Source organism: Choloepus didactylus, chromosome 3, assembly GCF_015220235.1.
Source record: "Choloepus didactylus isolate mChoDid1 chromosome 3, mChoDid1.pri, whole genome shotgun sequence".
NCBI classification, from domain to species: domain Eukaryota; kingdom Metazoa; phylum Chordata; class Mammalia; order Pilosa; family Megalonychidae; genus Choloepus; species Choloepus didactylus.
Genome location: NC_051309.1, coordinates 74,066,071 through 74,091,699, shown reverse-complemented (window position 1 = coordinate 74,091,699; position 25,629 = coordinate 74,066,071). Strand labels below are relative to the sequence as shown.

Here is a 25,629-nt window from a genome sequence, read left to right as displayed (position 1 = left end):
CCAGGACTACCCCAAACTGCCCCACTATGGGGCCTGTTGAGATTCTGAACAAGAGGCACTGAATGCCAGGGTGATCTGTTCTTAAGCATTTATTAGGACAACTTACATACATAATGCTGTAGCTACCTTGCCACGAATAGTGAGACTGGCAAGAAGCACACCTATGGCAACCATCCTACAGGTTATATATGTCTGGGGGACAAAGATGGATGAAAACAGAGGCTTCATGCAAGTTTTGGGAAAATATTTGGGTGCGTGCTTTTTTTTCAAAACAAGATTAGCCTCGGGCAGGCAGCATACAAGATTGGAGCAGCCATTGCTTGGGGTGCTTCCAGGGAGTTACAAGGAAAGATATGTGGGAAGTGCAGATTAGACATTGCATAAGGAAAGGTTTGTAAATGTGACGATATAGCAACAGATGCTAATCAAAATGAAACTCAGAGAGAAAAGAAGTTAAAAATTAATAGAGCATCAGTGAGCTGTGGAAAACAACGTATGGCCTAGTATAAATGTAACAAGAGTCTCAGAAGTAGGAGCAGGGTCAGAAAAACTATTCAAAGAAATAATGACTGAAACATTTCCAAATTTTATGAAACCATACATCCACAAATCCAAGAAGCTTAGTGAACCTCAAACATGCACACACAAAACACATGAAAGTACACCAAGGCACAACATAATTTAATTGTGGGAAAAAATACACTACATACAGAGGAATAAAGGTAAGAATGAGAGCAGATTCCCTATGAAGAAAAATGAGGTACAATTGAAGTGCTAATGATGAGTGATGGATTTACTTTGCTGTAAGTTCTGGTTTTTTTGTTGGCACATTACCGTGAAATGTGATTTTTAATTAAAAGTAAGATGTGCTTTTCCATTTTTTTCCAAAGCTTCCACTGAAGACCTTTGTTCTCTGTCATTGAGCCACGTTGCTGATTTTGCAATCTGCAGTTTTATATCCACAAAAATGCCCTTTGTATTTAGATCTCTGGGTGCTCAGTGTCTTAAAGGCCCATTTTGCTTAATGTGACACCGCGGTGCCTTAAGAATAGCAGAAACTACTCAAATTCTGATTTTTATCCTCTATATTTCTCCATGTTTTTGATGTTAGTAAATATTCTATAAAGTATTTGTACAATCTGGAACAAAAATGAATTCTCCAAAAGATGTCCTGCGAAAAAATCTGAAGATGGTTCATGGCTATCCCATTGTCTATTCCTTTGCAAACAACTGGGAAAAGATTGAACAGTTCGAGAGCAGACCAGATGACATTGTGATAGCCACCTACCCCAAAGCAGGTGAGTTTTGTGGCCTGACAAATGCAGGTCTGACTTTTTTTCCTGGTGATGGACCCTCTATAAAATCACTGTAATCCTCATATTCATATGAGTCTGTGCAGTCATCTGCTTCTAGTAGATATTGAGATAGATATTTGGGGCACAGAAAGGGAGGCTCTGCACAAATAAGTTTCAAATAGAATATATTAAGATGCTGGGCTTCTAATTGGTATACTCTCCACCCCCACACAGACTTGGCTGCTGGTTATAAAAATTTTGCCTTTGCTTCAGGTACTACCTGGGTTAGTGAAATTGTGGACATGATTCTAAATGATGGAGATGTTGAAAAATGCAAACGAGACTTTATTACTGCTAAAGTTCCAATGTTGGAAATGGTTCTTCCTGGACTAAGAACTTCAGGTAACTGCAAGACCATTTGGTCATTAAAATTTTATAATATTATTTACATAGCATATTCTTAATTGTATTTGTGACTTCAATTCAAAGAACCTGGAGTAGATTTGTTAACAGAAAATGGAAGTTTGCAAGCAATACAATGAACAAGGCATATGTAGAAATTGTAATTTAGTCCATTGCAAATGCAAGCATGATTAACAAAGATAAGTTTTATTGCAGAAAACATCTGAACATTTTATTGTTCCTTATCTTTTATTGACCTTTTTTGTAAAATTTAGCAAATTGCAATGAGCAATAAACTCCTAATTTAGGACATTGCTGCAGTTCAATAAATAAGCTAAGAAGTACCAAACTCTTCCTAAAAATAAAGGATTACATATTAACACAATTAATTTTTCTTTTGCATATAATTATTGAATGCTTCTTAAGGATTGTGCATTATGCTATCGGCTAGATATAAAAGGATTAACAAATTAGATGCCTTGATCCCAAAGAACTTACAGCAATATTGTGACAATACACAAGTAAACAATAAACAATGAATCAATGTTATTAGCCTTATATATCCAAAGAATAGTTCTCTATGAAAGAGAAAAATGAGAAAACTTACTTTAGTTTAGTTGTTCAAGGAATTCTATCCTGAAATGGACCTAAATCTAAACTTAGAGTTGGGGAAAACATAATCCAGGACAGTGAGGTTTAGGAGTGAAGACCTTGATGTATGTAGTCCAGGGACAAAATAAAGGCCAATGAAAGAAGGGAAAATTAGGACACAATGTAATTGGAGATTACGCAGAAATAGATTATTTAGGACTTTGTAGTTCTTAATAGATTCTTGAATTTTTATTTAAGTATAGTAGGAAAGACTTTGAAGGATTTTAGGCAAGAAAGTGTAAAACTATCTTTTAAAAATGCTATTAATACAAAGACCCCACTCTGCTGTGTGGAGATGGAAATGAAGATACTAAGCAGGATATGTTGTAGACTGTTGATGGACTGTATAAGAAAAATGAAAGAAATGAAAGACTCAGATTGACTCCCAGAGTTTTATTTTGATCAAGAAAGTGGACTGTGAATCCATTTGTTTATATGAAAAACACTTGGTGAGAAACATACTAGGAAGAGGTTGGGGAGGGGAGGTACTAATAATTCAGTTTTAGAAATATTAGATTTGAGATGACAGTGGATATTTCAATATTCAGTTGAAATTATAGTGTGTGGAGTTTGCTGAAAGACACTCAGGTAACTGTCAGCTTAGTTGAGCTCCGGAATCAATGCAATCTCTCAGAGAAAACCTGCAGAACACTATGAAAAGACCAGAGGTGAAAAATAAAGAACACCAACATGTAGCGGTCTGGTAGAGGAGGAGGAGCTAGCAAAGGAAACAAACAAACCAAAAAAAAAAAAAGTAAGTTAAAAGAATGATATTCAAGGAATAAGTCACAGCATTCTCAAATACTGCTGGAACCTGAAATAAGAAGATGGAAGGATAGTAGTAAATTAATCCCATCCTGCCTGTTGGTAATTGAGATTATATTTTTTAACCATATATGGATAATAACTTCTCTCTTTTTTGCCAAGAAGTCATTAAGAAGAATACTCTTGGGAAGACATCATGATTGGAAAACATAGATTTACCTTAAGGCAGCGTATCTTTATTTTTAAGCAGTCAGGGAGAAGCGATATTGGCTATTTCCTTTTTCAAGACCGGGCAAAATGGAATCTTCTGTAGTGGTTTCCCAGCCAGCGCTCTGGAGAGATTTTCTCAGGGACTGGTTTATGTGTTTCAAAACCTTTCTCTGTCCCTTGTGTCAGGGTCACAAGCACGAGATCCAAAGGGAATTGCCAAGAACATGGATCTTCTGGTTTCCATCTTGTGGAATATAACAGCATTTCACCTTCTTCAGTACAACCTCAGAAGACAAATCAACAATAGTCCATTTTGTAGGAGAAATTATTATAACCATGAAATCTATTTTCTCTGTGAAGCATTTTGACTCCCCAACAGAAAGAACTTCTTTCCTCATATGCCATAGAACTTTTAACCTCTTACATGGTTGTAACAATATGCCATACTTGGATATTTGGAAAAATGCACATATATTTATGATTGGATGGATGGTTCAGAACAGATAAGTCAGATACAATTTTGTTCAGTTGTGTCCTATGCAGAAAGTGGCAAGATAAAGTAGTCTTATCAGTGAATCTAGACACTAGGTTTGATGTAAGTAATATTGTTAAATAAATACATAGGACTTTGAGATTTATTAGATGAGAGACCCAAAGGAGGAGACAATAATGTTTGAGATTTTAGGGGTTGGTAAATCAAAAGTTGATGGAATCATTGGCAGATATACCTGGGATGTGATAAAGGCAACTGAATCCATTAAAAGACTAAGAAGTTAGTTAGCCCAGATTTCCTAGTCTGAGTCAGAAATTCTTTAAGTATGTTTTTATCCCCAAAGTTCCTTCAGACTGGCCAAATCACTGATGTAGTGAGATCCAAGCCACTGAAGGTGGTTCTTGCAACTCTGAATGTAGAAAATATATGGATACTTTTGCCTCAGGGATGTTCATATATCCCTTAACCAAAGACTTGAATGTGAAATCAAATTCTACAATCTGCGTATTGTTTGTATGACTTTGGAGACGTCAGCTAATAAATACCTAAAGATTATACAACATTTTAATTTTTCGTACACACACACACACACACATACACACACACACACACACACACACACACATATATATATGCTGTTTAGTAAATTTAGGAAAGACAGGAAAATGTTAAGAATTGGGGAGGAAAGAAAATATGGTGAATTCAGAGGGCCCTCAATCTCCTTACCCTTTCTATGTAGTTCAACTTGACTGGAATGTAGGTGGTAAGATGCAGAGATGTGACACCTAAGGGAAATAATTAAAAAACATCAGCTACAAAAGTTGAAGTTAAACAAAATATCATCATCTATGCTCCAATAGCTGATGTAACACAACAGCTGATGTTAGAGTTACTAACTATTGACATCTCTTTGATGTAAGAAAACATTTTTTTATAATCATTTATAATAATGCATAAGTAGTATACAACTCCAAATTACTGAGGTTGGTATTACTACCCCTTGTTTTGGAGGTGGGGAAACTGGATGGTAGAGAATCTGAGATATTTTCTAAATGTCTCATAATGAGTAAATGATAGTCAGGATTTGAACCAAGGATACTAATCCCAGAACCTAATGCCCTTAACTATTACATTATTATGCCCGTTAAAACCCAGAGAATTCATACCTCTGACTGATTCAGAATTTAGCAGCATTATATACTGCTCAAAAAAATGCATGGAAAAGCTGGCTGGAAAGATAAGAAAATGCCAATTCCTTTGAGACTCTAATATCTGTATGTACCAAACTAAATTTTCCCAGGTTTAGAACAATTAGAAAAGAATCCATCACCCCGGCTGGTGAAGACACATCTACCAGTTGATCTTCTTCCTAAATCTTTCTGGAAGAACAACTGTAAGGTAAACTCTAGACTGCAAGTCAATTCTTCAATGCTACCCTATCCCTTTAGTCCCTCATATACTAAGTAAATGCTCAAAAGTTTTGTTTCTTTTAACCATGAGAACTGAGCTAGAAAAGAAAGTGTCTCATTTTTAAAAGAACATTATTTAGGTTAAACTTTACATACTCAAGTTTCCAAAACTTGAGTAGCAACACAACCCTCATCTCAGCACAATATTGCTACTTTTATTCTCCAGCTGCCTCTAGCTAGTCTGGACTTCTGTGAAAACTCAACATAAGGGCTGAACTGAAGAAACAAGGTATAAAATTTACAAAATAGTGAAGGGGTAGGAATGTGGGAATATAAGGGTACTGAGCTGGCACAGTGCATGGTATTTAGTTTCGCTCTCATAATGAGACCTTGCATCCATGACTTGGCCACAGTTATGGTAGTAGGCTAAGAATTCCCAAAGGTGTGCATTTTAATTTTAATTTTTAAATATTTTATTTTGAAAGAATTATAGGTTCATAGGAATGTGAAAAAAAAAAAAAATGCAGGCAGGTCTCACGTACTTTTCACCCAGCATCTCACTGCCCCCAAAAGTTAACATCTTCATAATAAAGATATCAAAACAGGGAAAATTGAAATTGGTGTAATCCATAGAGCTTATTCATATTTTGCCAATTGTATATGCACTATTTTGTGTATGTGAGTGTGTGTGTGTGTGTAGAGTTCTAAGAAATTTTATCATATGTGTAGTTTTGTGCCAAGATATTTAACAGTGCCAAATATCTTGACTATTTAACAGTCAACATATTTAACTGTGCCATCACCACAAAATTCCTTCAGGTTACCCTTTATAGTCACACCCACCTCTTCCTCACCCCCATCTCTAACTCCTGGCAATCACTAATCTATTTTCTATCTCTGAAATTATGTTATTTCATGAATGTATTTAAATATAGCCATGCATTATGCATCCTTTTGAGATTGAATTTTTTCACTCAGAATAATTGCCATGAGGTTCATCTAAGTTGTTGTATGTATCAATAATTAGGTACTTTTTGTTACTGAGTAGTACTCCATGGTATGGATGTACCATATTTTGTTTAACCAGTCACCAACTGAATGACATTTGGGTAGTTTCCAGGTATTGGCTATTTGAATAAAGCTGCTATGAACATTTATGTACAATTTCTTTGTGAAAATAAGTTTTACTTTCTCTGTGATACATGTGTAAGAGAGTTTTTGCTGAGTCATATGGTAAGCCCTTTTTTTTGTTTTAAAAGGAATTGGTAAACTTTTTTCTAGAATGACTGTACCATTTTACATGTGATGGTTGGGTTCATGTGTCAACTTGGCTAGGTGACCCAGCTGTCTGGTCCAGCGGGCACTGGCCTGACAATTGCTGTGAGGATATTTGAGGCTGGTTAATAAACCAAGGGGCTGGTTTGTTGGATCATCAGTCAATTGACTGCAGCTGACTGATGACTCATCAAGGGGCGTGCCTTCCACAATGAGAGAATGCAATTGGCTGGATTTGGTCCGGGTGATCAGCCGGTTTGTTGGATCATCAGTCAATTGACTGCAGCTGACTGATGACTCATCAAGGGGCATGCCTTCCACAATGAGAGAATGCAATTGGCTGGATTTGGTCCGGGTGATCAGTTGAAGGCTTATAAGCAGGATGGTTATAAAACCTTCATTTCTTCTTCGGCTGCCCAGTGAAGCATTTCCTGGGGAGCTCGTCAAAGTTGCTGGTTTGTTTCCTGAGGAGTTCATAGAGCACGTTCGTCGAAGATCCCAGTTCATTTCCTGAGGAGTTCGTCGAAGTTGCTGGTTCGTTTCCTGAGGAGTTCATTGGACATCTTCCTTGGAGTTGACAGTTTGTTGACGGCTCTGCAGAATTTGGACTCGTGCATACCCACAGTTGCGTGAGTCACCTTTACAATTTGATAATCAGAGATATCTCTCATTGATTCTGTTTCCCAAGAGAACCCTAACTAATACAACTTGGTACCGAGAGTGGTTCTTGAGAAACAGAATCTTAAAATGGGCTTTTACAATTTGTTTTCTACTCTGATTAGATTCAGAGGCACTAATGACTCTATTTCCAATAATCAAGAGGGCACTGACAGTCCATGGCATGAGTTGGCAAAGGAAATACGCAAAATAGCACCGTTTGATTCTCCTAATCATACTCTAGTACGAAGCAAGGCTCTGGATGACAGTGTTTTCGACACTTTCACAGAGTTTTGCAGTATTAAGAGGTATAATGATGTTGGCTGGCTGCTCTTAGATACTTTGGATACAGTTGTAAGAGAAAGGGATGAGCTAAAGGCTTCAAAGTCAAAACTTAAATGCTGTATGACAGATGTAAAGGTTTCCATGTGTGCCCTGAAAGAAAATCTTATTTCCTGTGCCCGCAGACTGGAGGTTTCTGAAAATCAGACACAATCTCTCATTGTGCGAGTAGCACATTTACAACGTAAACTAAAATCTCAACCTCTCAGGGTGTCTGCTGTTAAAGTAAAGGCATTGACTGGAAAAGAATGGGATCCGGAAACTTGGGATGGGGACATATGGATTGATAATAATGACAGTGAGGACATTGGAACCCTGGATTCTGTTGGGTGATTATTAGATTTACCTGTAGAGGGCTGTACTGGGGAAACAGCTTCTCTACCTCCAGTCTGCCCTAAGGAGCCTGCCACCCAACCCCCACCTAAGGAGATTAACCCTTCAGTGCCTGCTAATCCTGTAATCACCTCCCCTGAGGAAGCAGCCACCACTCCTTTGTCTGGAGAGATTAATCCTGTTTTAAGAGATGAAAATGCAACAGAATGTCCTGAGGTGAATGGCTTGAGAGATAATTCTAACTCTTTTCATGACCCACCCCCACCACCAGTTTTTGCTTCAAGACCTATAACTAGGCTCAAGTCCCAACAAGCCCCAAAGGGTGAGGTACAAAGTGTGACCCATGAGGAACTGTGCTATACTCCAAAAGAACTGTATGAGTTTTCCAACTTATACAGACAGAAACTAGGGGAATATGTGTGGGAATGGATATTGAGAGTGTGGGATAATGGTGGAAGGAATATAAGGTTGGATCAGGCTGAATTTACTGATATGGGCCCACTAAGCAGAGATTCTGCATTCAGTGTTGTAGCTCGAGGGGTTAGAAAGGGTGTTAACAGTTTGTTTGGGTGGCTGGCTGAAACATGGATCAAAAGGTGGCCAGTATTACTAGAGGTTGAAATGCCAGAACTGCCCTGGTACAATGTGGAGGAGGGGATTCAAAGGCTTAGAGAGATTGGAATGTTAGAGTGGATTTATCATGGAAGACCTGCTCACACAGCCCTGGAATGTCCAGAGGACACACCTTTTACCAGGACTGTGAGGAATAAATTTGTGAGACTAGCTCCATCATCCCTGAAGAGCTCCGTAGTCGCCCTTCTCTGTAGGTCAGATATTACTGTAGGAACTGCTGTCACTGAGCTGGAATCCTTAAACACACTGGGGATAATCGGATCCTGAGCCAGCAGAAGCCAAGTGGCTGCAGTTTATCGCCACAGACAAGGTGGGCGTGGCTACCATAATGGAAAACAGGCTCAAAGCAGCAATCAAAATAATATGACTTGCAGAGACTTATGGCATTGGCTAGTGGATCATGGAGTACCAAGTAGTAAAATAGATGGGCAATTGACTGAATTCTTGTTTGTACTATATAAGCAGAAGAATTCTAGGTCACCTGAACAAAAGTCTTCCTTGAATTACAAAAACAGAGAGTCACGGCCCCTTAATCAGTTCCCAGACTTGAGACAGTTTACAGATCCAGAGCCCCTTGAATGAAGAGAAGGCCGGGTACCCTTGGGGAAGGACCCTGTTACACTGCCAAAAATTTATACTGTTAATCTTCCTCCCAGCCTTCCCCAGAGGGACCTACAGCCTTTTACCAGGGTGACTGTGCATTGGGGAAAAGGAAATGATCAGATATTTCATGGATTATTAGACACTGGGTCAGAAGTGACATTAATTCCCGGAGACCCAAAATGTCACTCTGGTCCACCAGTCAGAGTTGGGGCTTATGGAGGTCAGGTGATTGATGGAGTTTTAGCTCAGGTCCATCTCACAGTGGGTCCAGTGGGTCCCCGGACCCATTCTGTGGTTATTTCCCCAGTGCCAGAATGCATAATTGGAATAGACATACTCAGCAACTGGCAGAATCCTCACATTGGTTCCCTGACTCCTGGAGTGAGGGCTATTACGGTGGGAAAGGCCAAGTGGAAGCCACTAGAACTGCCCCTGCCTAGCAAAATAGTGAACCAGAAGCAATACCGGATTCCTGGAGGGACTGCAGAGATTAATGCCACTCTTAAGGACTTGAAGAATGCAGGGGTGGTGATTCCCACCACATCCCCATTCAACTCTCCTATTTGGCCTGTGCAGAAAACAGATGGGTCTTGGAGGATGACTGTGGATTATCGTAAGCTTAACCAGGCAGTGACTCCAATTGCAGCTGCTGTTCCAGATGTGGTATCATTGCTTGAGCAAATCAGCACATCCCCTGGTACCTGATATGCAGCTATTGATCTGGCAAATGCTTTTTTTTCTCAATTGCTGTCAGCAAGGACCACCAGAAACAGTTTGCATTCAGCTGGCAAGGCCAGCAGTTTACATTCACCGTGCTACCTCAGGGTTATATCAACTCTCCAGCCCTATGTCATAATATTGTCCACAGGGATCTTGATCGTTTCTCCCTCCCACAAGACATCACACTGGTCCATTATATTGATGATATCATGTTGATTGGACCTAGTGAGCAAGAAGTAGCAACTACTCTAGATTTGTTGGTAAGGTATTTGCGTGGCAGACGATGGGAGATAAATCCAACAAAAATACAGGGGCCTTCCACCTCAGTAAAATTTCTAGGTGTCCAGTGGTGTGGGGCCTGTCGAGATATTCCTTCTAAGGTGAAGGATAAGCTGCTGCATCTGGCCCCTCCTACAACCAAAAAAGAGGCACAATGCTTAGTTGGCCTCTTTGGGTTTTGGAGACAGCATATTCCTCATTTAGGTGTGCTACTCCGGCCCATTTACCAAGTGACCAGAAAAGCTTCTAGTTTTGAGTGGGGACCGGAGCAAGATGAGGCTCTGCGACAGGTCCAGGCTGCTGTGCAAGCTGCTCTGCCACTTGGACCATATGATCCAGCTGACCCAATGGTGCTGGAAGTGTCAGTGGCAAATAGAGATGCTGTTTGGAGCCTTTGGCAGGCTCCTATAGGAGAATCACAATGCAGGCCCTTAAGATTTTGGAGTAAAGCTTTACCATCCTCTGCAGATAACTATTCTCCATTTGAGAAACAGCTGTTGGCCTGCTACTGGGCCTTAGTAGAGACAGAACGCTTAACCATGGGCCACCAAGTTACCATGAGACCTGAGTTACCTATCATGAGCTGGGTGTTGTCTGACCCACCAAGCCATAAAGTTGGGCGTGCACAGCAGCACTCCATCATAAAATGGAAATGGTATATATGAGATAGAGCTCGAGCAGGTCCTGAAGGTACAAGTAAGTTACATGAGGAAGTGGCCCAAATGCCCATGGCCCTCACTCCTTCCACCTTACCTTCTCTTTCCCAGCCCACAGCTATGGAATCTTGGGGAGTTCCTTACAGTCATTTGACTGAGGAAGAGAAGACTCAGGCCTGGTTTACAGATGATTCTGCACGATATGCAGGCACCACCCGAAAGTGGACAGCTGCAGCACTGCAGCCCGTTTCTGGGTTGTCCCTGAAGAACAGTGGTGAGAGGAAATCCTCCCAGTGGGCAGAACTTTGAGCAGTGCACCTGGTTGTTCACTTTGCTTGGAAGGAGAACTGGCCAGAGGTGTGTCTGTATACCTATTCCTGGGCTGTTGCTAATGGTTTGGCTGGATGGTCAGGGACAGGGACTTGGAAGGAACATGATTGGAAGATTGGTGACAAAGAAGTCTGGGGAAGGGGTATGTGGATAGACCTTTCTGAGTGGGCAGACAACATGAAGATATTTGTGTCCCATGTGAATGCTCACCAGAGGGTGACTTCAGCAGAAGAAGGTTTTAATAACCAAGTGGATAAAATGACCCGTTTGGTGGATGCCAATCAGCCTCTTGCCCCAGCAACTACTGTCATTGCCCAATGGGCTCATGAACAAAGTGGTCATAGTGGTAGGGATGGAGGTTATGCATGGGCTCAGCAACATGGACTTCCACTCACCAAGGCTGACCTGGCCATGGCCACTGCTGAGTGTCCAATTTTCCAGCAGCAGACACCCACACTCAGTCCCCGATATGGCACCATTCCTCGGGGTGATCAGCCTGCTACCTGATGGCAGGTTGATTACATTGGACCACTTCCATCATGGAAAGGGCAGCGATTTGTTCTTACTGGAATAGACACACACTCCAGATATGGATTTGCCTTCCCTGCACAACATGCTTCTGCCAAGACTACTATCCGTGGACTTACAGAATGCCTTATCCATCGTCATGGTATTCCACACAGCATTGCTTCCGACCAAGGAACCCACTTCACAGCAAATGAAGTGACGGAATGAGCACATGCTCATGGAATTCTGTGGTCTTACCATGTTCCCCATCATCCAGAGGCAGCTGGGTTGATAGAACAGTGGAATGGCTTGTTGAAAACTCAATTACGGTGCCAACTAGGTGGCAATACCTTGCAGGGTTGGGGCAGTGTTCTCCAGGAGACTGTGTATGCTCTGAATCAGCGTCTACTCTATGGTGCTGTTTCTCCCATAGCCAGGATTCATGGGTCCAGGAATCAAGGGGTGGAAACAGGAGTGGCACCACTCACTATCACTCCTAGTGATCCACGAGGTAAATTTTTGCTTCCTGTCCCTGCAAGCTTAAGCTCTGCTGGTCTGCAGGTCTTGGTTCCAAAGGAGGAGTGCTTCCACCAGGAAACACAACAATAATCCCATTGAACTGGAAGTTAAGGCTGCCACCTGGCCACCTTGGACTTCTTATGCTTCTGAATCACCAGGCAAGTAAGGGGATTACTGTACTGGCTGGGGTGATTGATCCTGACTATCAAGGGAAAATAGCACTGCAACTACGCAATGGAAGTAAAGAAGAGTTTTCCTGGAATACAGGATATCCCCTAGGGCGTCTCTTAGTACTACCATGCCCCGTGATTCAAGTCAATGGAAAACTGCAACAACCCAATCCAGGCAGGACTACCAATGGCCAAGAAACTTCAGGAATGAAGGTTTGGGTCACCCCAAACCCAGGCAAAGAACCACGGCCAGCTGAAGTGCTTGCTGAGGGTAAAGGGAACATGGAATGGGTAGTGGAAGAAGGTCGTGATAAATATGAACTATGGCCACGTGACCAGTTACAGAAATGAGGACTATGATGACATGAATATTTCCTCCTCGTTTTGTTATGATTATGTTTGTATTTGTCTGTAAAGCAAATATCTTTACTTTCTTCTCCGTCTTATCCCCTTATCATATGGCATAAGCTGTAACGTTCATTTTGATGGTATGGTTTTAGGTGATGTGTACAACTGCCAAGTTGACAAGGGGTGGACTGTGATGGTTGGGTTCATGTGTCAACTTGGCTAGGTGACCCAGCTGTCTGGTCAAGTGGGCACTGGCCTGACGATTGCTGTGAGGATATTTGAGGTTGGTTAATAAACCAAGGGGCTGGTTTGTTGGATCATCAGTCAATTGACTGCAGCTGACTGATGACTCATCAAGGGGCATGCCTTCCACAATGAGAGAATGCAATTGGCTGGATTTGGTCCGAGTGATCAGTTGAAGGCTTATAAGCAGGACGGTTACAGAACCTTCACTTCTTCTTCGGCTGCCCAGTGAAGCATTTCCTGGGGAGCTCGTCGAAGTTGCCAGTTCATTTCCTGAGGAGTTCATCGGACATCTTCCTTGGAGTTGACAGTTTGTTGACGGCTCTGCAGAATTTGGACTCGTGCATACCCACAGTTGCGTGAGTCACCTTTACAATTTGATAATCAGAGACATCTCTCATTGATTCTGTTTCCCAAGAGAACCCTAACTAATACAACATTTATGTACAATTTCTTTGTGAAAATAAGTTTTAGTTTCTCTGTGATACATGTGTAAGAGAGTTTTTGCTGAGTCATATGGTAAGCCCTTTTTTTTGTTTTAAAAGGAATTGGTAAACTTTTTTCTAGAAAGACTGTACCATTTTACATCCCTCCCAGAAATGTATGAGTAATAGAGCCTCTCACTTATAGGTGGTATTATCACTTACTTTTAATTTAACCATTCTGATAGGTGTGTCTTTTCTGTTGTCTTTCTATTATTGATTTCTAGTTTGATAGCATTATTAAGGTCAGCACACTCTTTATGATTTTGATTCTTTTAAATTTGTTATGGTCTATCTTTTGTCTATCTGAGTTTATCTTAGTGAATGCTTTCCAGGCACTTGAGAAGAATACGTATTCTTCTGTTTTGGGGTGGAATGTTCTATAAATGTCATTTTGATCCTGTTATTTGATGGTGTTTTTCAGTTCTACTGATTTCTGTGACTAGGGCTTCCAAGTCCAGCTGTGGATTTATCTATTGCTAATTTTGGCTCTTGGTTTTTACTTCATGTATTTTGAAAAATACACATTTAAGACCGATATATATTCTTGGTGGGTTGATTGATCATTAGCTTATGTTTCCCTTTGTCCATAGTGACAAAGTGTCCTTTGTCCTTAAGTCCCTGTGCACTCCCCACATTTTAAATGTAATTGTTCTGTGTTTCCTGTATAGAACACCACATCAAATGGTGTTATAAATTCTGCTTCAAACTTAAAACATGAATAACAAAACTCATGAGGTGAAAGATAGTCTATTATGTTTATTTCTACTTTTATGCATTCTGTTGCTCTTTCTTTTCTGAAGGTCCCAGCCTTCTTCTATTAGCATTTTCTTTCTGTTTGGAGAGGTTTCATTAGCTATTCTTTAAGGTAAGTCTGCTAGCCTTACATTCCCATAGTTTCCCTTTATCTGACATTGTCTTTTTTACCCTTATTTCCTAAAGGATGGTGTTACTGGATATAGGATTTGGAACTGGTGATATTTTTCTTTTTGCACCTGAAAAATGTTGTCTATCACTTCTGGCCTTCATGGCTTTTGAGGAGGAATTCCTTGGCCTTAGAATCGGTGTTTTTATGTGCCATGCATTGTATCCTAGGCTGTTTTCAGGATTTTTATTCAGTGATTTTTCTCTGTTTATCCTTTTAGGAGTTCACTCAGCTTCTCAGATCTGTGAGCTTATATCTTTCAACACATTTGGGAAATTTTCAGCTATTTTCCTCCAAACATTCTTTCTGCTCTCTTGAGACTGTAATGACATAAATGTTAGATCCTTTGTTATTGTTCAACAGATACCTGAAGTTCCGTTAATTTTTCTTTAGTCTTTTTTTACTTTGTTGTTCAGATTGAGCACATTCTACTGATCTGTCTTTGAGTTCATTGATTCTGTCTTCTGTCATCACCATTATACTGTTAAGCCCATCTGGTAAGTTTTCTATGTTAGTTATTGTATAATTCAGTTCTATAATTTTCATCTGGTTCTATTTATAACCATTCTTTGCCAAAATTACCTATTTTTTTCATTTGTTTCAAGAGGATTTGTAACTGATGGGTGAAGCTTTTTAAATGACAGCTGCATTAATAGTTCCAATATGTGATTCCCCAACAGTTCTAACACCTGATTCATCTCAATGTTGGTTGAAATTGTGGTTTTCTAGTTATTGGTATGATAGGTGATTTTTAATTGTATCCTGGATATTTGAGATGTCATGTTAGGAGACTCTCAATCCTATCAAAATCATCAAATTTAGCAGACTGTCTTCCTGCTTAGGTTTAGCATATAGATTCTGACCTACTTCTTTGGGCTATAGTTCCAATGGCAGTTTAGTTTTCTGAGCCCTTGCAGTATTACTCTGCTCTGCTTTTTGCATCTGGTGCCATTGAGGCTTCTGCTCCATCTCTGCTGATGTTCTCTGTGTCTGCAGGGGCATAAGCTGCTTCCTGAGGTGCTAGTTGCTGCTGAGTGACTTTCTGGGATGGGAGCACAGAAGCTGCAAGGCCAGGTTCTCCTTATGCCACTGGTGGAGGGCAAGGAGAAAGAGGACTTTGCTGCTGCTGCCATTGTGGGCAAATGGGACTGTCTACTGGTGCTCTGGTTGTGGACTAGAGCCTTACTGTCACTAATATCAGTGAGCACACTGCTTGCAGGGGCCCCAGTTGTGGAGTGGGGGTTGGGATTCTCTACTGCGTTGTTGGGCTGTCTCATTCCTGGTCTTTTGACCAGGGAGAACAGGGATAGCTTGGAATTTTTTTCTCAATGCTGGTTGTTGGTTCTGGGTTGCAGCCTAGTCTGAGAAATATAGAAAATAAAAAGAAGGCCCAGGGAACTCACCATGTTCTCATTCCTTAGGTCATAAAGTCCCTATTCGTCTGTCATCTTTCTTTCTAGCTATAAGGGTTACTTTTATCATTGCCTGTTAAATAATTTCTGGGGTATTTAATTGCATTTAGAAGAGAAAAGCAGGAAAAAGTGAGTCTATGCCATCTTATTCCAGAATTGGAAATCCCTAGACTTTAGTTTTTACACCTAATATTTTCCCAGGTATTTAATTGATAGAAGTGACGTTTTCTTTTTTGCCTTCAAATTTTTGTTCTTTCCAATTTTCTTGGTATTTTCTTTAGTTATAGTGTCATCTTGATAATAAGGGTATTCTAGGACTGTGTAATTCTCTGTGAAGACTTCCTCTATTTTTGATTCACAGTCTTAAGGGATCAGAAACTAATATCGTGTTTTTGGATCCACAGATCTTTATATCTCTAGCCTCATGAAATCATTGCCCTAATGAAAATTACTTAAATAGATGCCATATTTGAGGTGCTAGAGGAAGGGGCTTTAGTCTGCACAACTTCCAGGTCAAAAGTGCTTTGTTGTTTTTTTTTTTTGCTAAGTCTCAATTATGTTTGCTTAAACAAAATACCTGCCATTAGGTTTTCTTCTTCCCCCTCCATGCAGATTATTTATACCGCTCGAAATGCCAAGGATGTTGCTGTCTCATATTACCATTTTGACTTAATGAATAATTTACAACCTCTTCCTGGCTCCTGGGAAGAATATCTGGAGAAATTCATAACTGGAAATGGTATGTAGGCCCTGGCTTGAAATTAAGTTATTTTTAAATAATGCTGTTAATAGTTACTGCTGTGATTTTTTTCCTTCAAAACACTTATTTTTCCAAGTCAATGCAAAGTACATTAAAAAATCATTTAGACAATTGAATCAAATATATCTACATAAAAAAAATCATTTAGAAAATTAAATCAAATATATCTAATGTTTAGTGTGATATTCAATTTATAAACCAGGTGTTAATCATTGGAATAATTAAAATATTCTGAAATCCCTTTTTTGTTGTTAAATGTCTACTCTCATTTCCTGTTCACAATAGACATGGTTTAACCTGCCCAAATAATTGGTTAAATCATTTATGCTGTATTTATAGTCCTTGGATTAATATATGATATGTGTACTTTATAAAAGAGATTAGTGCCTTTCTGTGTGATGCTAAGTATCATCAGTTGGAGGTCAATGCATTTTCATCTGAAATGCTTCCTCCGTGCTTTGCATTTTTTATCTGATAGTTGTACATCAAAAAATGGCTAATTTTATTTGTTTAACAGTTGGCCCTATATATTCTCACTTCCCTTGTTTAATAAATTCCCAAAATGTTTCTACAATTTGACTTATTGTTTAGAAAACATTATTAATTTGAAGAATGCTTATGGAAATAGCCTGTTCTCTGGTTTTAGTGGCCTATGGCTCCTGGTTTAATCATGTTAAGAGCTGGTGGAAGAAAAAAGGAGAACACCCAATACTTTTCTTGCACTATGAAGATATGAAAGAGGTAAAATGGTAGAAATATATTCCAGATAATCCCCCCCCTTCCCTACCATATCCTGAGGTAAAATGATTAACATTACTTTTTAAACTTAGTCGTATAGAGTCCAAAATGATATAATTGATTTGCCCAGCCTCCAGGCCTACTTACTTCAATCTTGCTAAGGTCATTAATGACTTCCTAATTGTAAAATCAATGACAAATTTTTTCCTCTTCTCCCTTAAATGCTCTCTTGTAATTTGACCACCTTTTCCTTTTGGAATTCTCTCTTCATTTACCAGGCTTTCATGGTTCTCCCAGGAATCTGTATCCATTCCCTTAGTCATTTTTCTTTTTGAATTGTTTGCTACATTTGGGTGGTCACTCCCATGTTTACTGTTTCCACAACCATCTATATGCTGATGACCCCCAAATCTGTACTTTGACATTTTGACTTCTGCCATGAATTTCAAATTCATGCTTGTATTCAAACAACCATCAAATTTCAACATGTTTAAAACTAAACTTATTTTGTTTTTCTCACTCCAACATGTGGGATGTTTCTTCTTTTCATCTCAATTAATGATGCTATTTCTCCATTTAGTTTTTAAAGTGTGAAAGTGAGTTGTCCTCATTGGCTTCCTCCCCTGTATCCTGTATCCAATTAATTCACATGTTCTATCTATTATGTAGTTGAAATGTGTCTCCTCCTTAACTTTCACACTGCCTCTTTCTTAGTTCAGGGACTCATAAACATTGATTTAGATAGCTGTATGAGCTAATACTAACCTGTTACTACCACAAAGTTCCAGGCCACTATTTTGGGGCTATTTTATTTATATTGGCAAAAAGTAACCCATTAAATAAAAATCTCAGAAAACATGTGGACTATCAAGTTCCTCCAGTCTTAAAAGAATGGACATATAAATGAAAATACCTCTAAGACTTTAAAATCCATAATAGCATAATTTCCATCATCTTTATAAATTCATTCCTCGTACCTAATACAGCCTTACTACATAAATAGGGATTTAATAGTGATCTAATAGTGATTTATTGCAAGAATCATTAATTGCTTGAATGACTGAGTGAGTGGCAATAACCAACATTTTAGTGGCATCAATTTCACTTTATATCACACAGAAATTGTGCCCTATGTAAATTGCCCTTACTCCAAGTATTTCTGAGTAATGCCCAGGGTATTTCTCACATCTTATAAAAAATTGTGATCTGAGTTCTTTTGCTCTAAGTTACCATCCTCCATGACAGTTGTTTGCAGCCCATAGAAATTCTGTACTCTAAACCTTGCCATCGTCCTCTACCCAGGGCTTGCTTAAAGGCAATTAATGTCAATCTCTTGGCACTACACTGCTGCAAAACCTAATGGTTTTATGAAACCACATTAGCAAAATGGTGATTTTCTTTTAGTATTTGGTTAACTAGAGTTATGCTGTGAATTCTTCATAAGAGGACATTGCCACTCCTCTCTAAGAGCATTTCTTTTTGTGGACATCAGCAAGTTATTTATTTGCTTCATGAAAAGAGCAACTACAGATTCTGATTATAGCCTCTTTTCTCCATAGGGCTGAGAAATAAATTTCCCAGGCTGGGCTGGTATCCAAATTCTGAGGCAGATATCATGCTGTCCTCCAAATAGCACTGTCCAAACAATTCTCTTCATATTCAGCCAAATTCCTTATTAAAATCAACTCATTATCATTGATTTGTGGTCTGGCCCAATCAGCTTTATCAAAATATCTAGATTTGTTGGATCCCACTCAAACCAGCTACATATATCACACAGAAGAGGCAATGTTTTTCTGCTGTCATGCAAGACAGATTTTAGACAATGTTACATAAAGAAGTTTGAATAACAACAACAGCAACAACAATAGAACAAAATTACAGATTACATGTTCAGAACAAATTTCAGAAAGGATTCTAATAATTTATATCAGGTTTATGAGTATCTGTTAAATTCTCATTCTATAAGGTAAAGAAAAATTCAACAGGCACCAGCACTATCTGGTTTATTTTCTAATGGTCTATAGATTAACTTCATCTTAGATACTTTGGCATTGGCTACCTTATTCTCCAAATACTTTGGATCCCTAACAAAAATTGTGTGCCGGCCTGTGTGTTTTCCTAGTACCACTATCATCTTTTCTTTCTATCTTTCTCCACTATCCTCATTTCTGCCCTTTCACTAACTATAACCACTGATGTACCTTAAACAGCCATCTCCTTCTCTCACAGAAGCCCAATCCCTTACTAAAACAAACAAGATTTGGAATAAACAAGGTATTTCTTATGTGAACATATGCACATGACTGCAGTTAATTATACACACGCTTAAATGTTGTTACTTCCCTACTAAAAATGATATATAAATGAACTATAAATGATATAGTTCAAACCCTTGAGCATTACATTCAAGGATGTTCTTAACTTTGCCCCAACTTATCTCTCCACTTTTATAGCCTCTCCTGCTTCTATGAACAACACAACCCTAACTATGCTATTTTTCTTCCTTGACTACACTGAGACTCTACATTTCTGATCATTTTAACTGCTATTTCCTCTACTATTAGCATTTTAACTGCTAATTCACTCCCCAATACCTGATCACACCAAACATCCTGATGAATTCTGACTCTGCTTTTTCAACTCAGCTAGGATGTCAGTTCCCCAAAAAATCTTTCTGGACGTATCCAGGTAGATGGCTACTTTCTAAAAGTTGCAATATTAAATTTTATGTCATTAGAACCAAAAAAGACCAATTTTTTCAGATTTTGTTCTTTTATTTGCTATGGTTAATGAGTAATTTAGGTCTTGATATCTTTGCATTTTCATTGGAGCCCTTTTTTTTTTTTAATAGTTTGCTTTCAAGCAAGGTCTAAACACTTTCTACTTCAAAACACAGGTGAAGTTTTCCATGAATTTATTAATTTTTTTAAAAAATGTTGTCATTGACAAACAAGAAATAATTCTTGATTAAGAACAGAAAAATAAAGGCAGGGAGATTAAAAAGGTGCTGGGTCCCCAAAATATGCACAATTCAAATCTGATTCCAGATTGAGTTTAAAATTACTTAAAATTACTGCAACAACATTTTTCTCAAAATATTGTTAACATTTAGCACACGAATTGCTCATATTGTGATTTGAATTTGAACTAAAAATGTGAGATTTGGAATAAACAAGGTAGCTCTACTCTGTTTTGGCTAAACAGAAATTATTGATTTTAATTTTTATTATTAATTTCTTCAAAAGTTATGAGGAATGGATCCAATAAAATATGGACTCCCTTCAATATTCAGGGTCGACATTTAAGAAAACAGATTATAAATGTTTTACAATTTTCACATTGTGTGAATGATTTATTTGTTTACTATTCTCTTCGGCACATCTCTTTAACCACTGATAGAATCCAAAGCAGGAAATCAAGAAGATTTTTCAATTTCTAGAGAAGAATTTGAATGATGAGATCTTGGATAAGATTATCCATCACACCTCATTTGAAATGATGAAAGAAAACCCTCTGGTGAATTATACACACTTACCAAGTACAGTGATGGATCACAGCAAATCCTCTTTTATGCGCAAAGGTGAATACTTTTCTGAGTCTAATTTCTCTTTTCACTTTCTGATGAATTGCCAGGAAATAAGGATTAGTTGTGTCATCTCCATCAAATCAGTTGGCCTTTCTAAACATCAATTTCTTCATCTATAAAATATGGACAGTAAAAATACCTATCATAAAAAGTTGTTACATTAGTTTAGGAATTATTAGATGAAATAATGCATGTAAAGCTGTTAGTACAATTTCTTAAGTGTTTGAGAGATATTTCTCTTCCTTTTTACTGTTCTTCTAAGTGAGAGTTATTTTGAAAATTCTCATGTGAACCATTCCAAATTTGTCTTTCCTGCTCCCTTAAGCTTTGTCTGAATTGGCATGGGCTTCTACTCCTCCTCAGTGGTAATTAATGTCACTCCATACAGCACCATCCCCCTTAAAGTCTCCACATCATTTAGAAAGCATTGGCCATTTTGTTAAGGGTCATCAAAAGGAGGAACTTTTTTTTTCTTTTATCCTATGGGAAGTTTTTGTTTCCTAAAAAACTATCAGTATTATAGGAAACACACAATCCAATTTAACTCAGAAAGATGATAGTAGACAAATACAGCATTAACTATTGAAATACAGGTTTACCTCCATTTAAGCAAATCTTGTGCTATGGTTTAAAGTAAATGTGTGTCAAAAATATGATAAAAAATTAAACTATATTTAACAAATTATTAACTTAAATGAATTTGGGGAGTTATCTGCTTAATAATGCCACCCTCTATAGTCAATATTCCTTATTGAGTTGGGGAGAAAGGAGCAGAATTTCTGTTAGTGTTCTGGAAAGTAAACGGACCCTGGTAATGTGTGGTATATATGAACTTGTGGATTAAAAGCCTCAATTCTGAAAAGTTATATGGTTAATTTGTTTCTAAAAGTTTCTTCTCTATAATTTATTAAAACATTAAACTGTCCTAATGTTCTAAAATTATGTCTTTTTTCCAAAAACATTGCATTCAACTTTTGCAAAACAGCCTCTAGTATTAGAGGGCAAGGCAAAAATTTCTTCATAAATGGTGCGTTATAAAGTTGAACAAAGGAGGCTGGAGACTTATATGTGTATATGCATATATATTTGTATGTGCATATAGGCACACACACAAAGTATATATATATATACACATATATATATACACACACTTTGTTTTCCTGGTGGAAAAATAAGAAAAAAAATCTCCTTTATCAAACACAGCAAATTTCCATTATGCCAGATCATTGAATGTAACTTTCTGGGAAGTTTTGTCCCCTGTCATATGAAAATTGATACCATTCCAGGATAACTCATTAGGATGTAGAGGCAGAAAAACACAAGTTTAGTATCTGTGTTCTGTGGCTGCTTCATTTTCAACAGAAAATAATAGTTTCTGGCCTAATAATGGATATAGTCTTTCTATCACATTCTGGAGGTGGAAAGAGCATGGCCTTTGTTGTGAGACAGATATGGGATGTATCCAGTCCACTGGCATGCCACCCCCAAATCTATGACCTTGAGTATATTAATTAACATGTCAAAGCTCCAGTTATATCACTGACAAAATGGAGAAAATAATAACACCTATGTCACAAGTTTTAGGGCAGAATTATGTTAAATAATATGTAAGCATTTAGGATATTTTCTGGCCATAAATAATATATATAGAAGTAGCAATTCTTATTAGTCTAAATAGCTCAAGATTCATCCATCTGTTTAATCAAGCATTTAATAAACAATTGAAGAATATCCATTTATTAATTCACTTATTGATAAAGCTCTTCATGAACACCTGTTTATAGCACATATTCTATGTAACAAGAAAATCTCAATGACATATACATCTGCCTCAAGAAGCTCACACCCTAGTGTAAGAGGCATGCATGTTAATGGCAGCTGATAAGGGCTTAAAGTGAAGTATGAACAAAGAGCCAGGCACAAGCGGTCTTGAATGATGCCGAGTTGAATAAATCAATGTCATCATTTAGTCACACGAAAGTAAGGGTTGTCCCAAATTGTAACAAAACAGAAAACTCTGGGCTTTGGCCAGCATTTATTTTATCAAAAGAATTTTTCATACTTTTTCTTACTCCTGTGAATCAAATGTATTTGTTATGTTGTATAATTTATACTCAAAATACAAGATCATTGAAATGCTTTTATACATAATTCTCTATTATAATCTGTGTTTACTTCTGCCTTTAATGACATTTGAATACATTTGTGCCAATCCTTCATATTTATTACAAAAAGCTGTTACTATTTGGTGAATATAGAAAAAAAGTATAATAACCAGGGCAACAAATTTGTCTACAGGAATGTTTTTCATTAAAAAAATTTGGAAGCTTCATCCAGCAATCATGGGTTAATATAGCTTATAATTCAATAGGCTATATTTAATGTTTCACAAAATATCAAAAATAAACATTGTACTCTAATTACATTGGCATTGCATTAAAAGTTATTCATTTTTCAAATAATATTTATAAGCATCCAAGTATCAGTGATTAAATGTAACTTTAATCCCAAAAGTTTTACTTTTAAGATGGTTCAAGAATGTTATATAATGTTTGATTTCAATCTTATTCTTTTTACCTGAATGGAAAAAAAGTATAAATATAACATCTTATAAGTATTCAAATATAAGAAAAGTTTTTTAGTCTTTTCTTCTTGGTATCCATCAGCATTTCATTCAAAATGGCAACTGTATATTCTTTCATATGTTTTCTTATTTACTATTTTTAGGAGTTGCAGGTGACTGGAAGAATTACTTCACAGTGGCCCAAAATGAGAAGTTCGATACCATTTATAAGAAGGAAATGTCTGGAACCTCACTTCAGTTCCGCACAGAAATTTAAAGGGCCTAAGTCACAAACCTTGAGAAAAGAACAAATTGACCTGCAGTTTGTTGAAACGGGGGCAGTAATGACATGACCTGGGCAATCAAATGGATTTATAAAAGAGAAACTGTGATTTTAAAACTCTGATTTTTTTTTTTTTGGTGTCATTAATCAGGTCCACTTTGGTTCCTCTGACTCTCAGTTTCTAAATTTGCCACAGCTAAGGCCAATTGTTACCTCTTCTCAGGCTATTTCTGTGTTTTCCTGGACTAGCGCAAACAAGGAAGGAAACATTTATCCCACTTAATCTACTATATATTTGGGTTTAGAATTAAGTTTCCCTCCCTATTAAGATGGCCCCAGGACTGCTGCTCACACACTCACTCCATTTCGTAGCTGGCCCAGTTGATCTTTGCTGAAATCCTGACCCAGGACTTTGGGTTCTATTGCTGTCTGCTGGGTTTCAAGGTGTTCCTGAGTCGTAGTTCATCTTCCTGCAGTGCCTGTATTTGGATAACATGTGCATGTCTTAGGTCATGTGCCTCAGATTTCAGAAATGTTGCTTCTAAACCTCATCTAAATTCCTCTTTCCAAAGGGGAAAGTTCTATGGGCATTTCCCTGGCACTGGAGCCCTGCTCTGAGAGCCAGGACTGAAATCTGGGACCTGCTCCTGTGCAGAACCCTTCCAGGTCACAACAGACTCCTCTGGATTTCTGAAAATTTCCTATGACCATGATCTGGTCACCATTTGGGAAATTCAGTCACATCATCCTGAGTCTGAACGGATTTGGTTTCCCTCATTGCTCCTTCAATTCTCCAGATGAGGCCACAGCCGCTGATAAAATTTTGCCAGTTTGGTGCCTTAGGGAGACTTTCTAGGCTGAATCTCTACTCTGCCTTCCTGTCCGAGTTTCCCCCCTTTTACTATATAGTTGACCCATACTTATCTGTATCTGCTTGGATTTTTTGATGTTTCCTTGGAACATTTGTTTCTCAACTCCAACTTTGCCTTAGAAACAGTTACTTGTATCTCCAGGTGCTATAAAATCTTTTGCCTGTGCATTAAATTGGCATGTGCCGAATTACGTGGCAAACTCCAGTTCCCAAACTCAAGCATGACTAGAGTTCCCTTTTTGTGCTGGAGGGAAGTCCTGATACATTATAGGCCCGCTGAGCCATAACTGAAGATAGTAATTGTGGAGTGAGTTGCTACACAGTATATCACGGGAACACAGGCTCAGGCACAACAGAAACTCAGCTTTATCACTTACGTAGTGCAAAGGGTACAAAAGAGCAGGGGAAGAGATCCCATCATGGTTAGACTCCTGGGGAGGCCAACTGCTTAGTCAAGGTCAGTGGATGGCAGCTTACATGCCCCACTTCACGTCGGGGAGACAAATCTGTGATGCCAAGGGTGGCATACTCATATGACTTAGGGAGGAGGAGCCCTGCCACTAGGTTTCCTACCCTGATAAGCAGATGGGGCTGCTAGTTCCCAGCTTCCAACTTTAAGATCTGGTTAAGCCTCTTCATTAGACCTAACATCTCCCCCAGGTTGTAGAATGGAAACAGACTGAAGCACCATCACACAATAGGAAAAAAGATGGGGTAGACAAGGACTGGGAGATGGCTGCTGAGTGTGTGTCTGTGATTTCTCTAGCAGTCCACCCCACGGCCTCTCACCAGACCTAGCCTAACCCTCTGTCTTAGCTTTCACCTCTCACCTCAGGCACAAAGGCAGAGATGGCTCCATCCTACTAGCCCATGGCTCTCAACAGTGTTGAGAGTAAAGGTTTGGGGACAACAGTGGCTCCAGCACATGAGGAGGGCTTCACCTATGCATACCATTGCTCCAAGCAGGGTGATCAGGCCTGTGTGAAGAGATGCTCACGTCCATGCACCCCCTGCCCCCCAAACCCCAGGAGACAGATGAAGACCTACCACATAGAATTTATTTGTACAGTTTGCATCTTGTGGGCTTGCCATTGGATTTTAGTTACCTCCTATCCCACTTCCCTGAAGTAGTAACCCATGTATAGTGGGAGATGTTAGCTATAGCA

The 25,629-nt window shown here is 38.6% G+C and overlaps 1 protein-coding gene across 1 annotated transcript; it reads left to right on the top strand.

Annotated features, from left to right (window-relative positions):
- Positions 1-1,083: 1,083 nt before the first annotated feature.
- Positions 1,084-23,712, top strand: SULT1B1 (sulfotransferase family 1B member 1). The gene is made up of 7 exons (XM_037828960.1): positions 1,084-1,298; positions 1,569-1,697; positions 5,117-5,214; positions 16,272-16,398; positions 17,066-17,160; positions 20,560-20,740; positions 23,474-23,712. The coding sequence occupies exons 1-7, from the start codon at positions 1,151-1,153 to the stop codon at positions 23,584-23,586; spliced, it is 891 nt and encodes a 296-aa protein (XP_037684888.1). The 5' UTR covers positions 1,084-1,150; the 3' UTR covers positions 23,587-23,712.
- The last annotated feature ends 1,917 nt before the right edge of the window (positions 23,713-25,629 follow it).

Coding starts and splice junctions, on each gene's coding strand:
- SULT1B1 (XM_037828960.1), top strand. CDS start 1,151: ATGAATTCTCCAAAAGATGTCCTGCGAAAAAATCTGAAGATGGTTCAT. Junction 1,698..5,116: donor TCCTGGACTAAGAACTTCAG/GTAACTGCAAGA, acceptor AAATTTTCCCAG/GTTTAGAACAATTAGAAAAG. Junction 5,215..16,271: donor TCTGGAAGAACAACTGTAAG/GTAAACTCTAGA, acceptor CCCTCCATGCAG/ATTATTTATACCGCTCGAAA.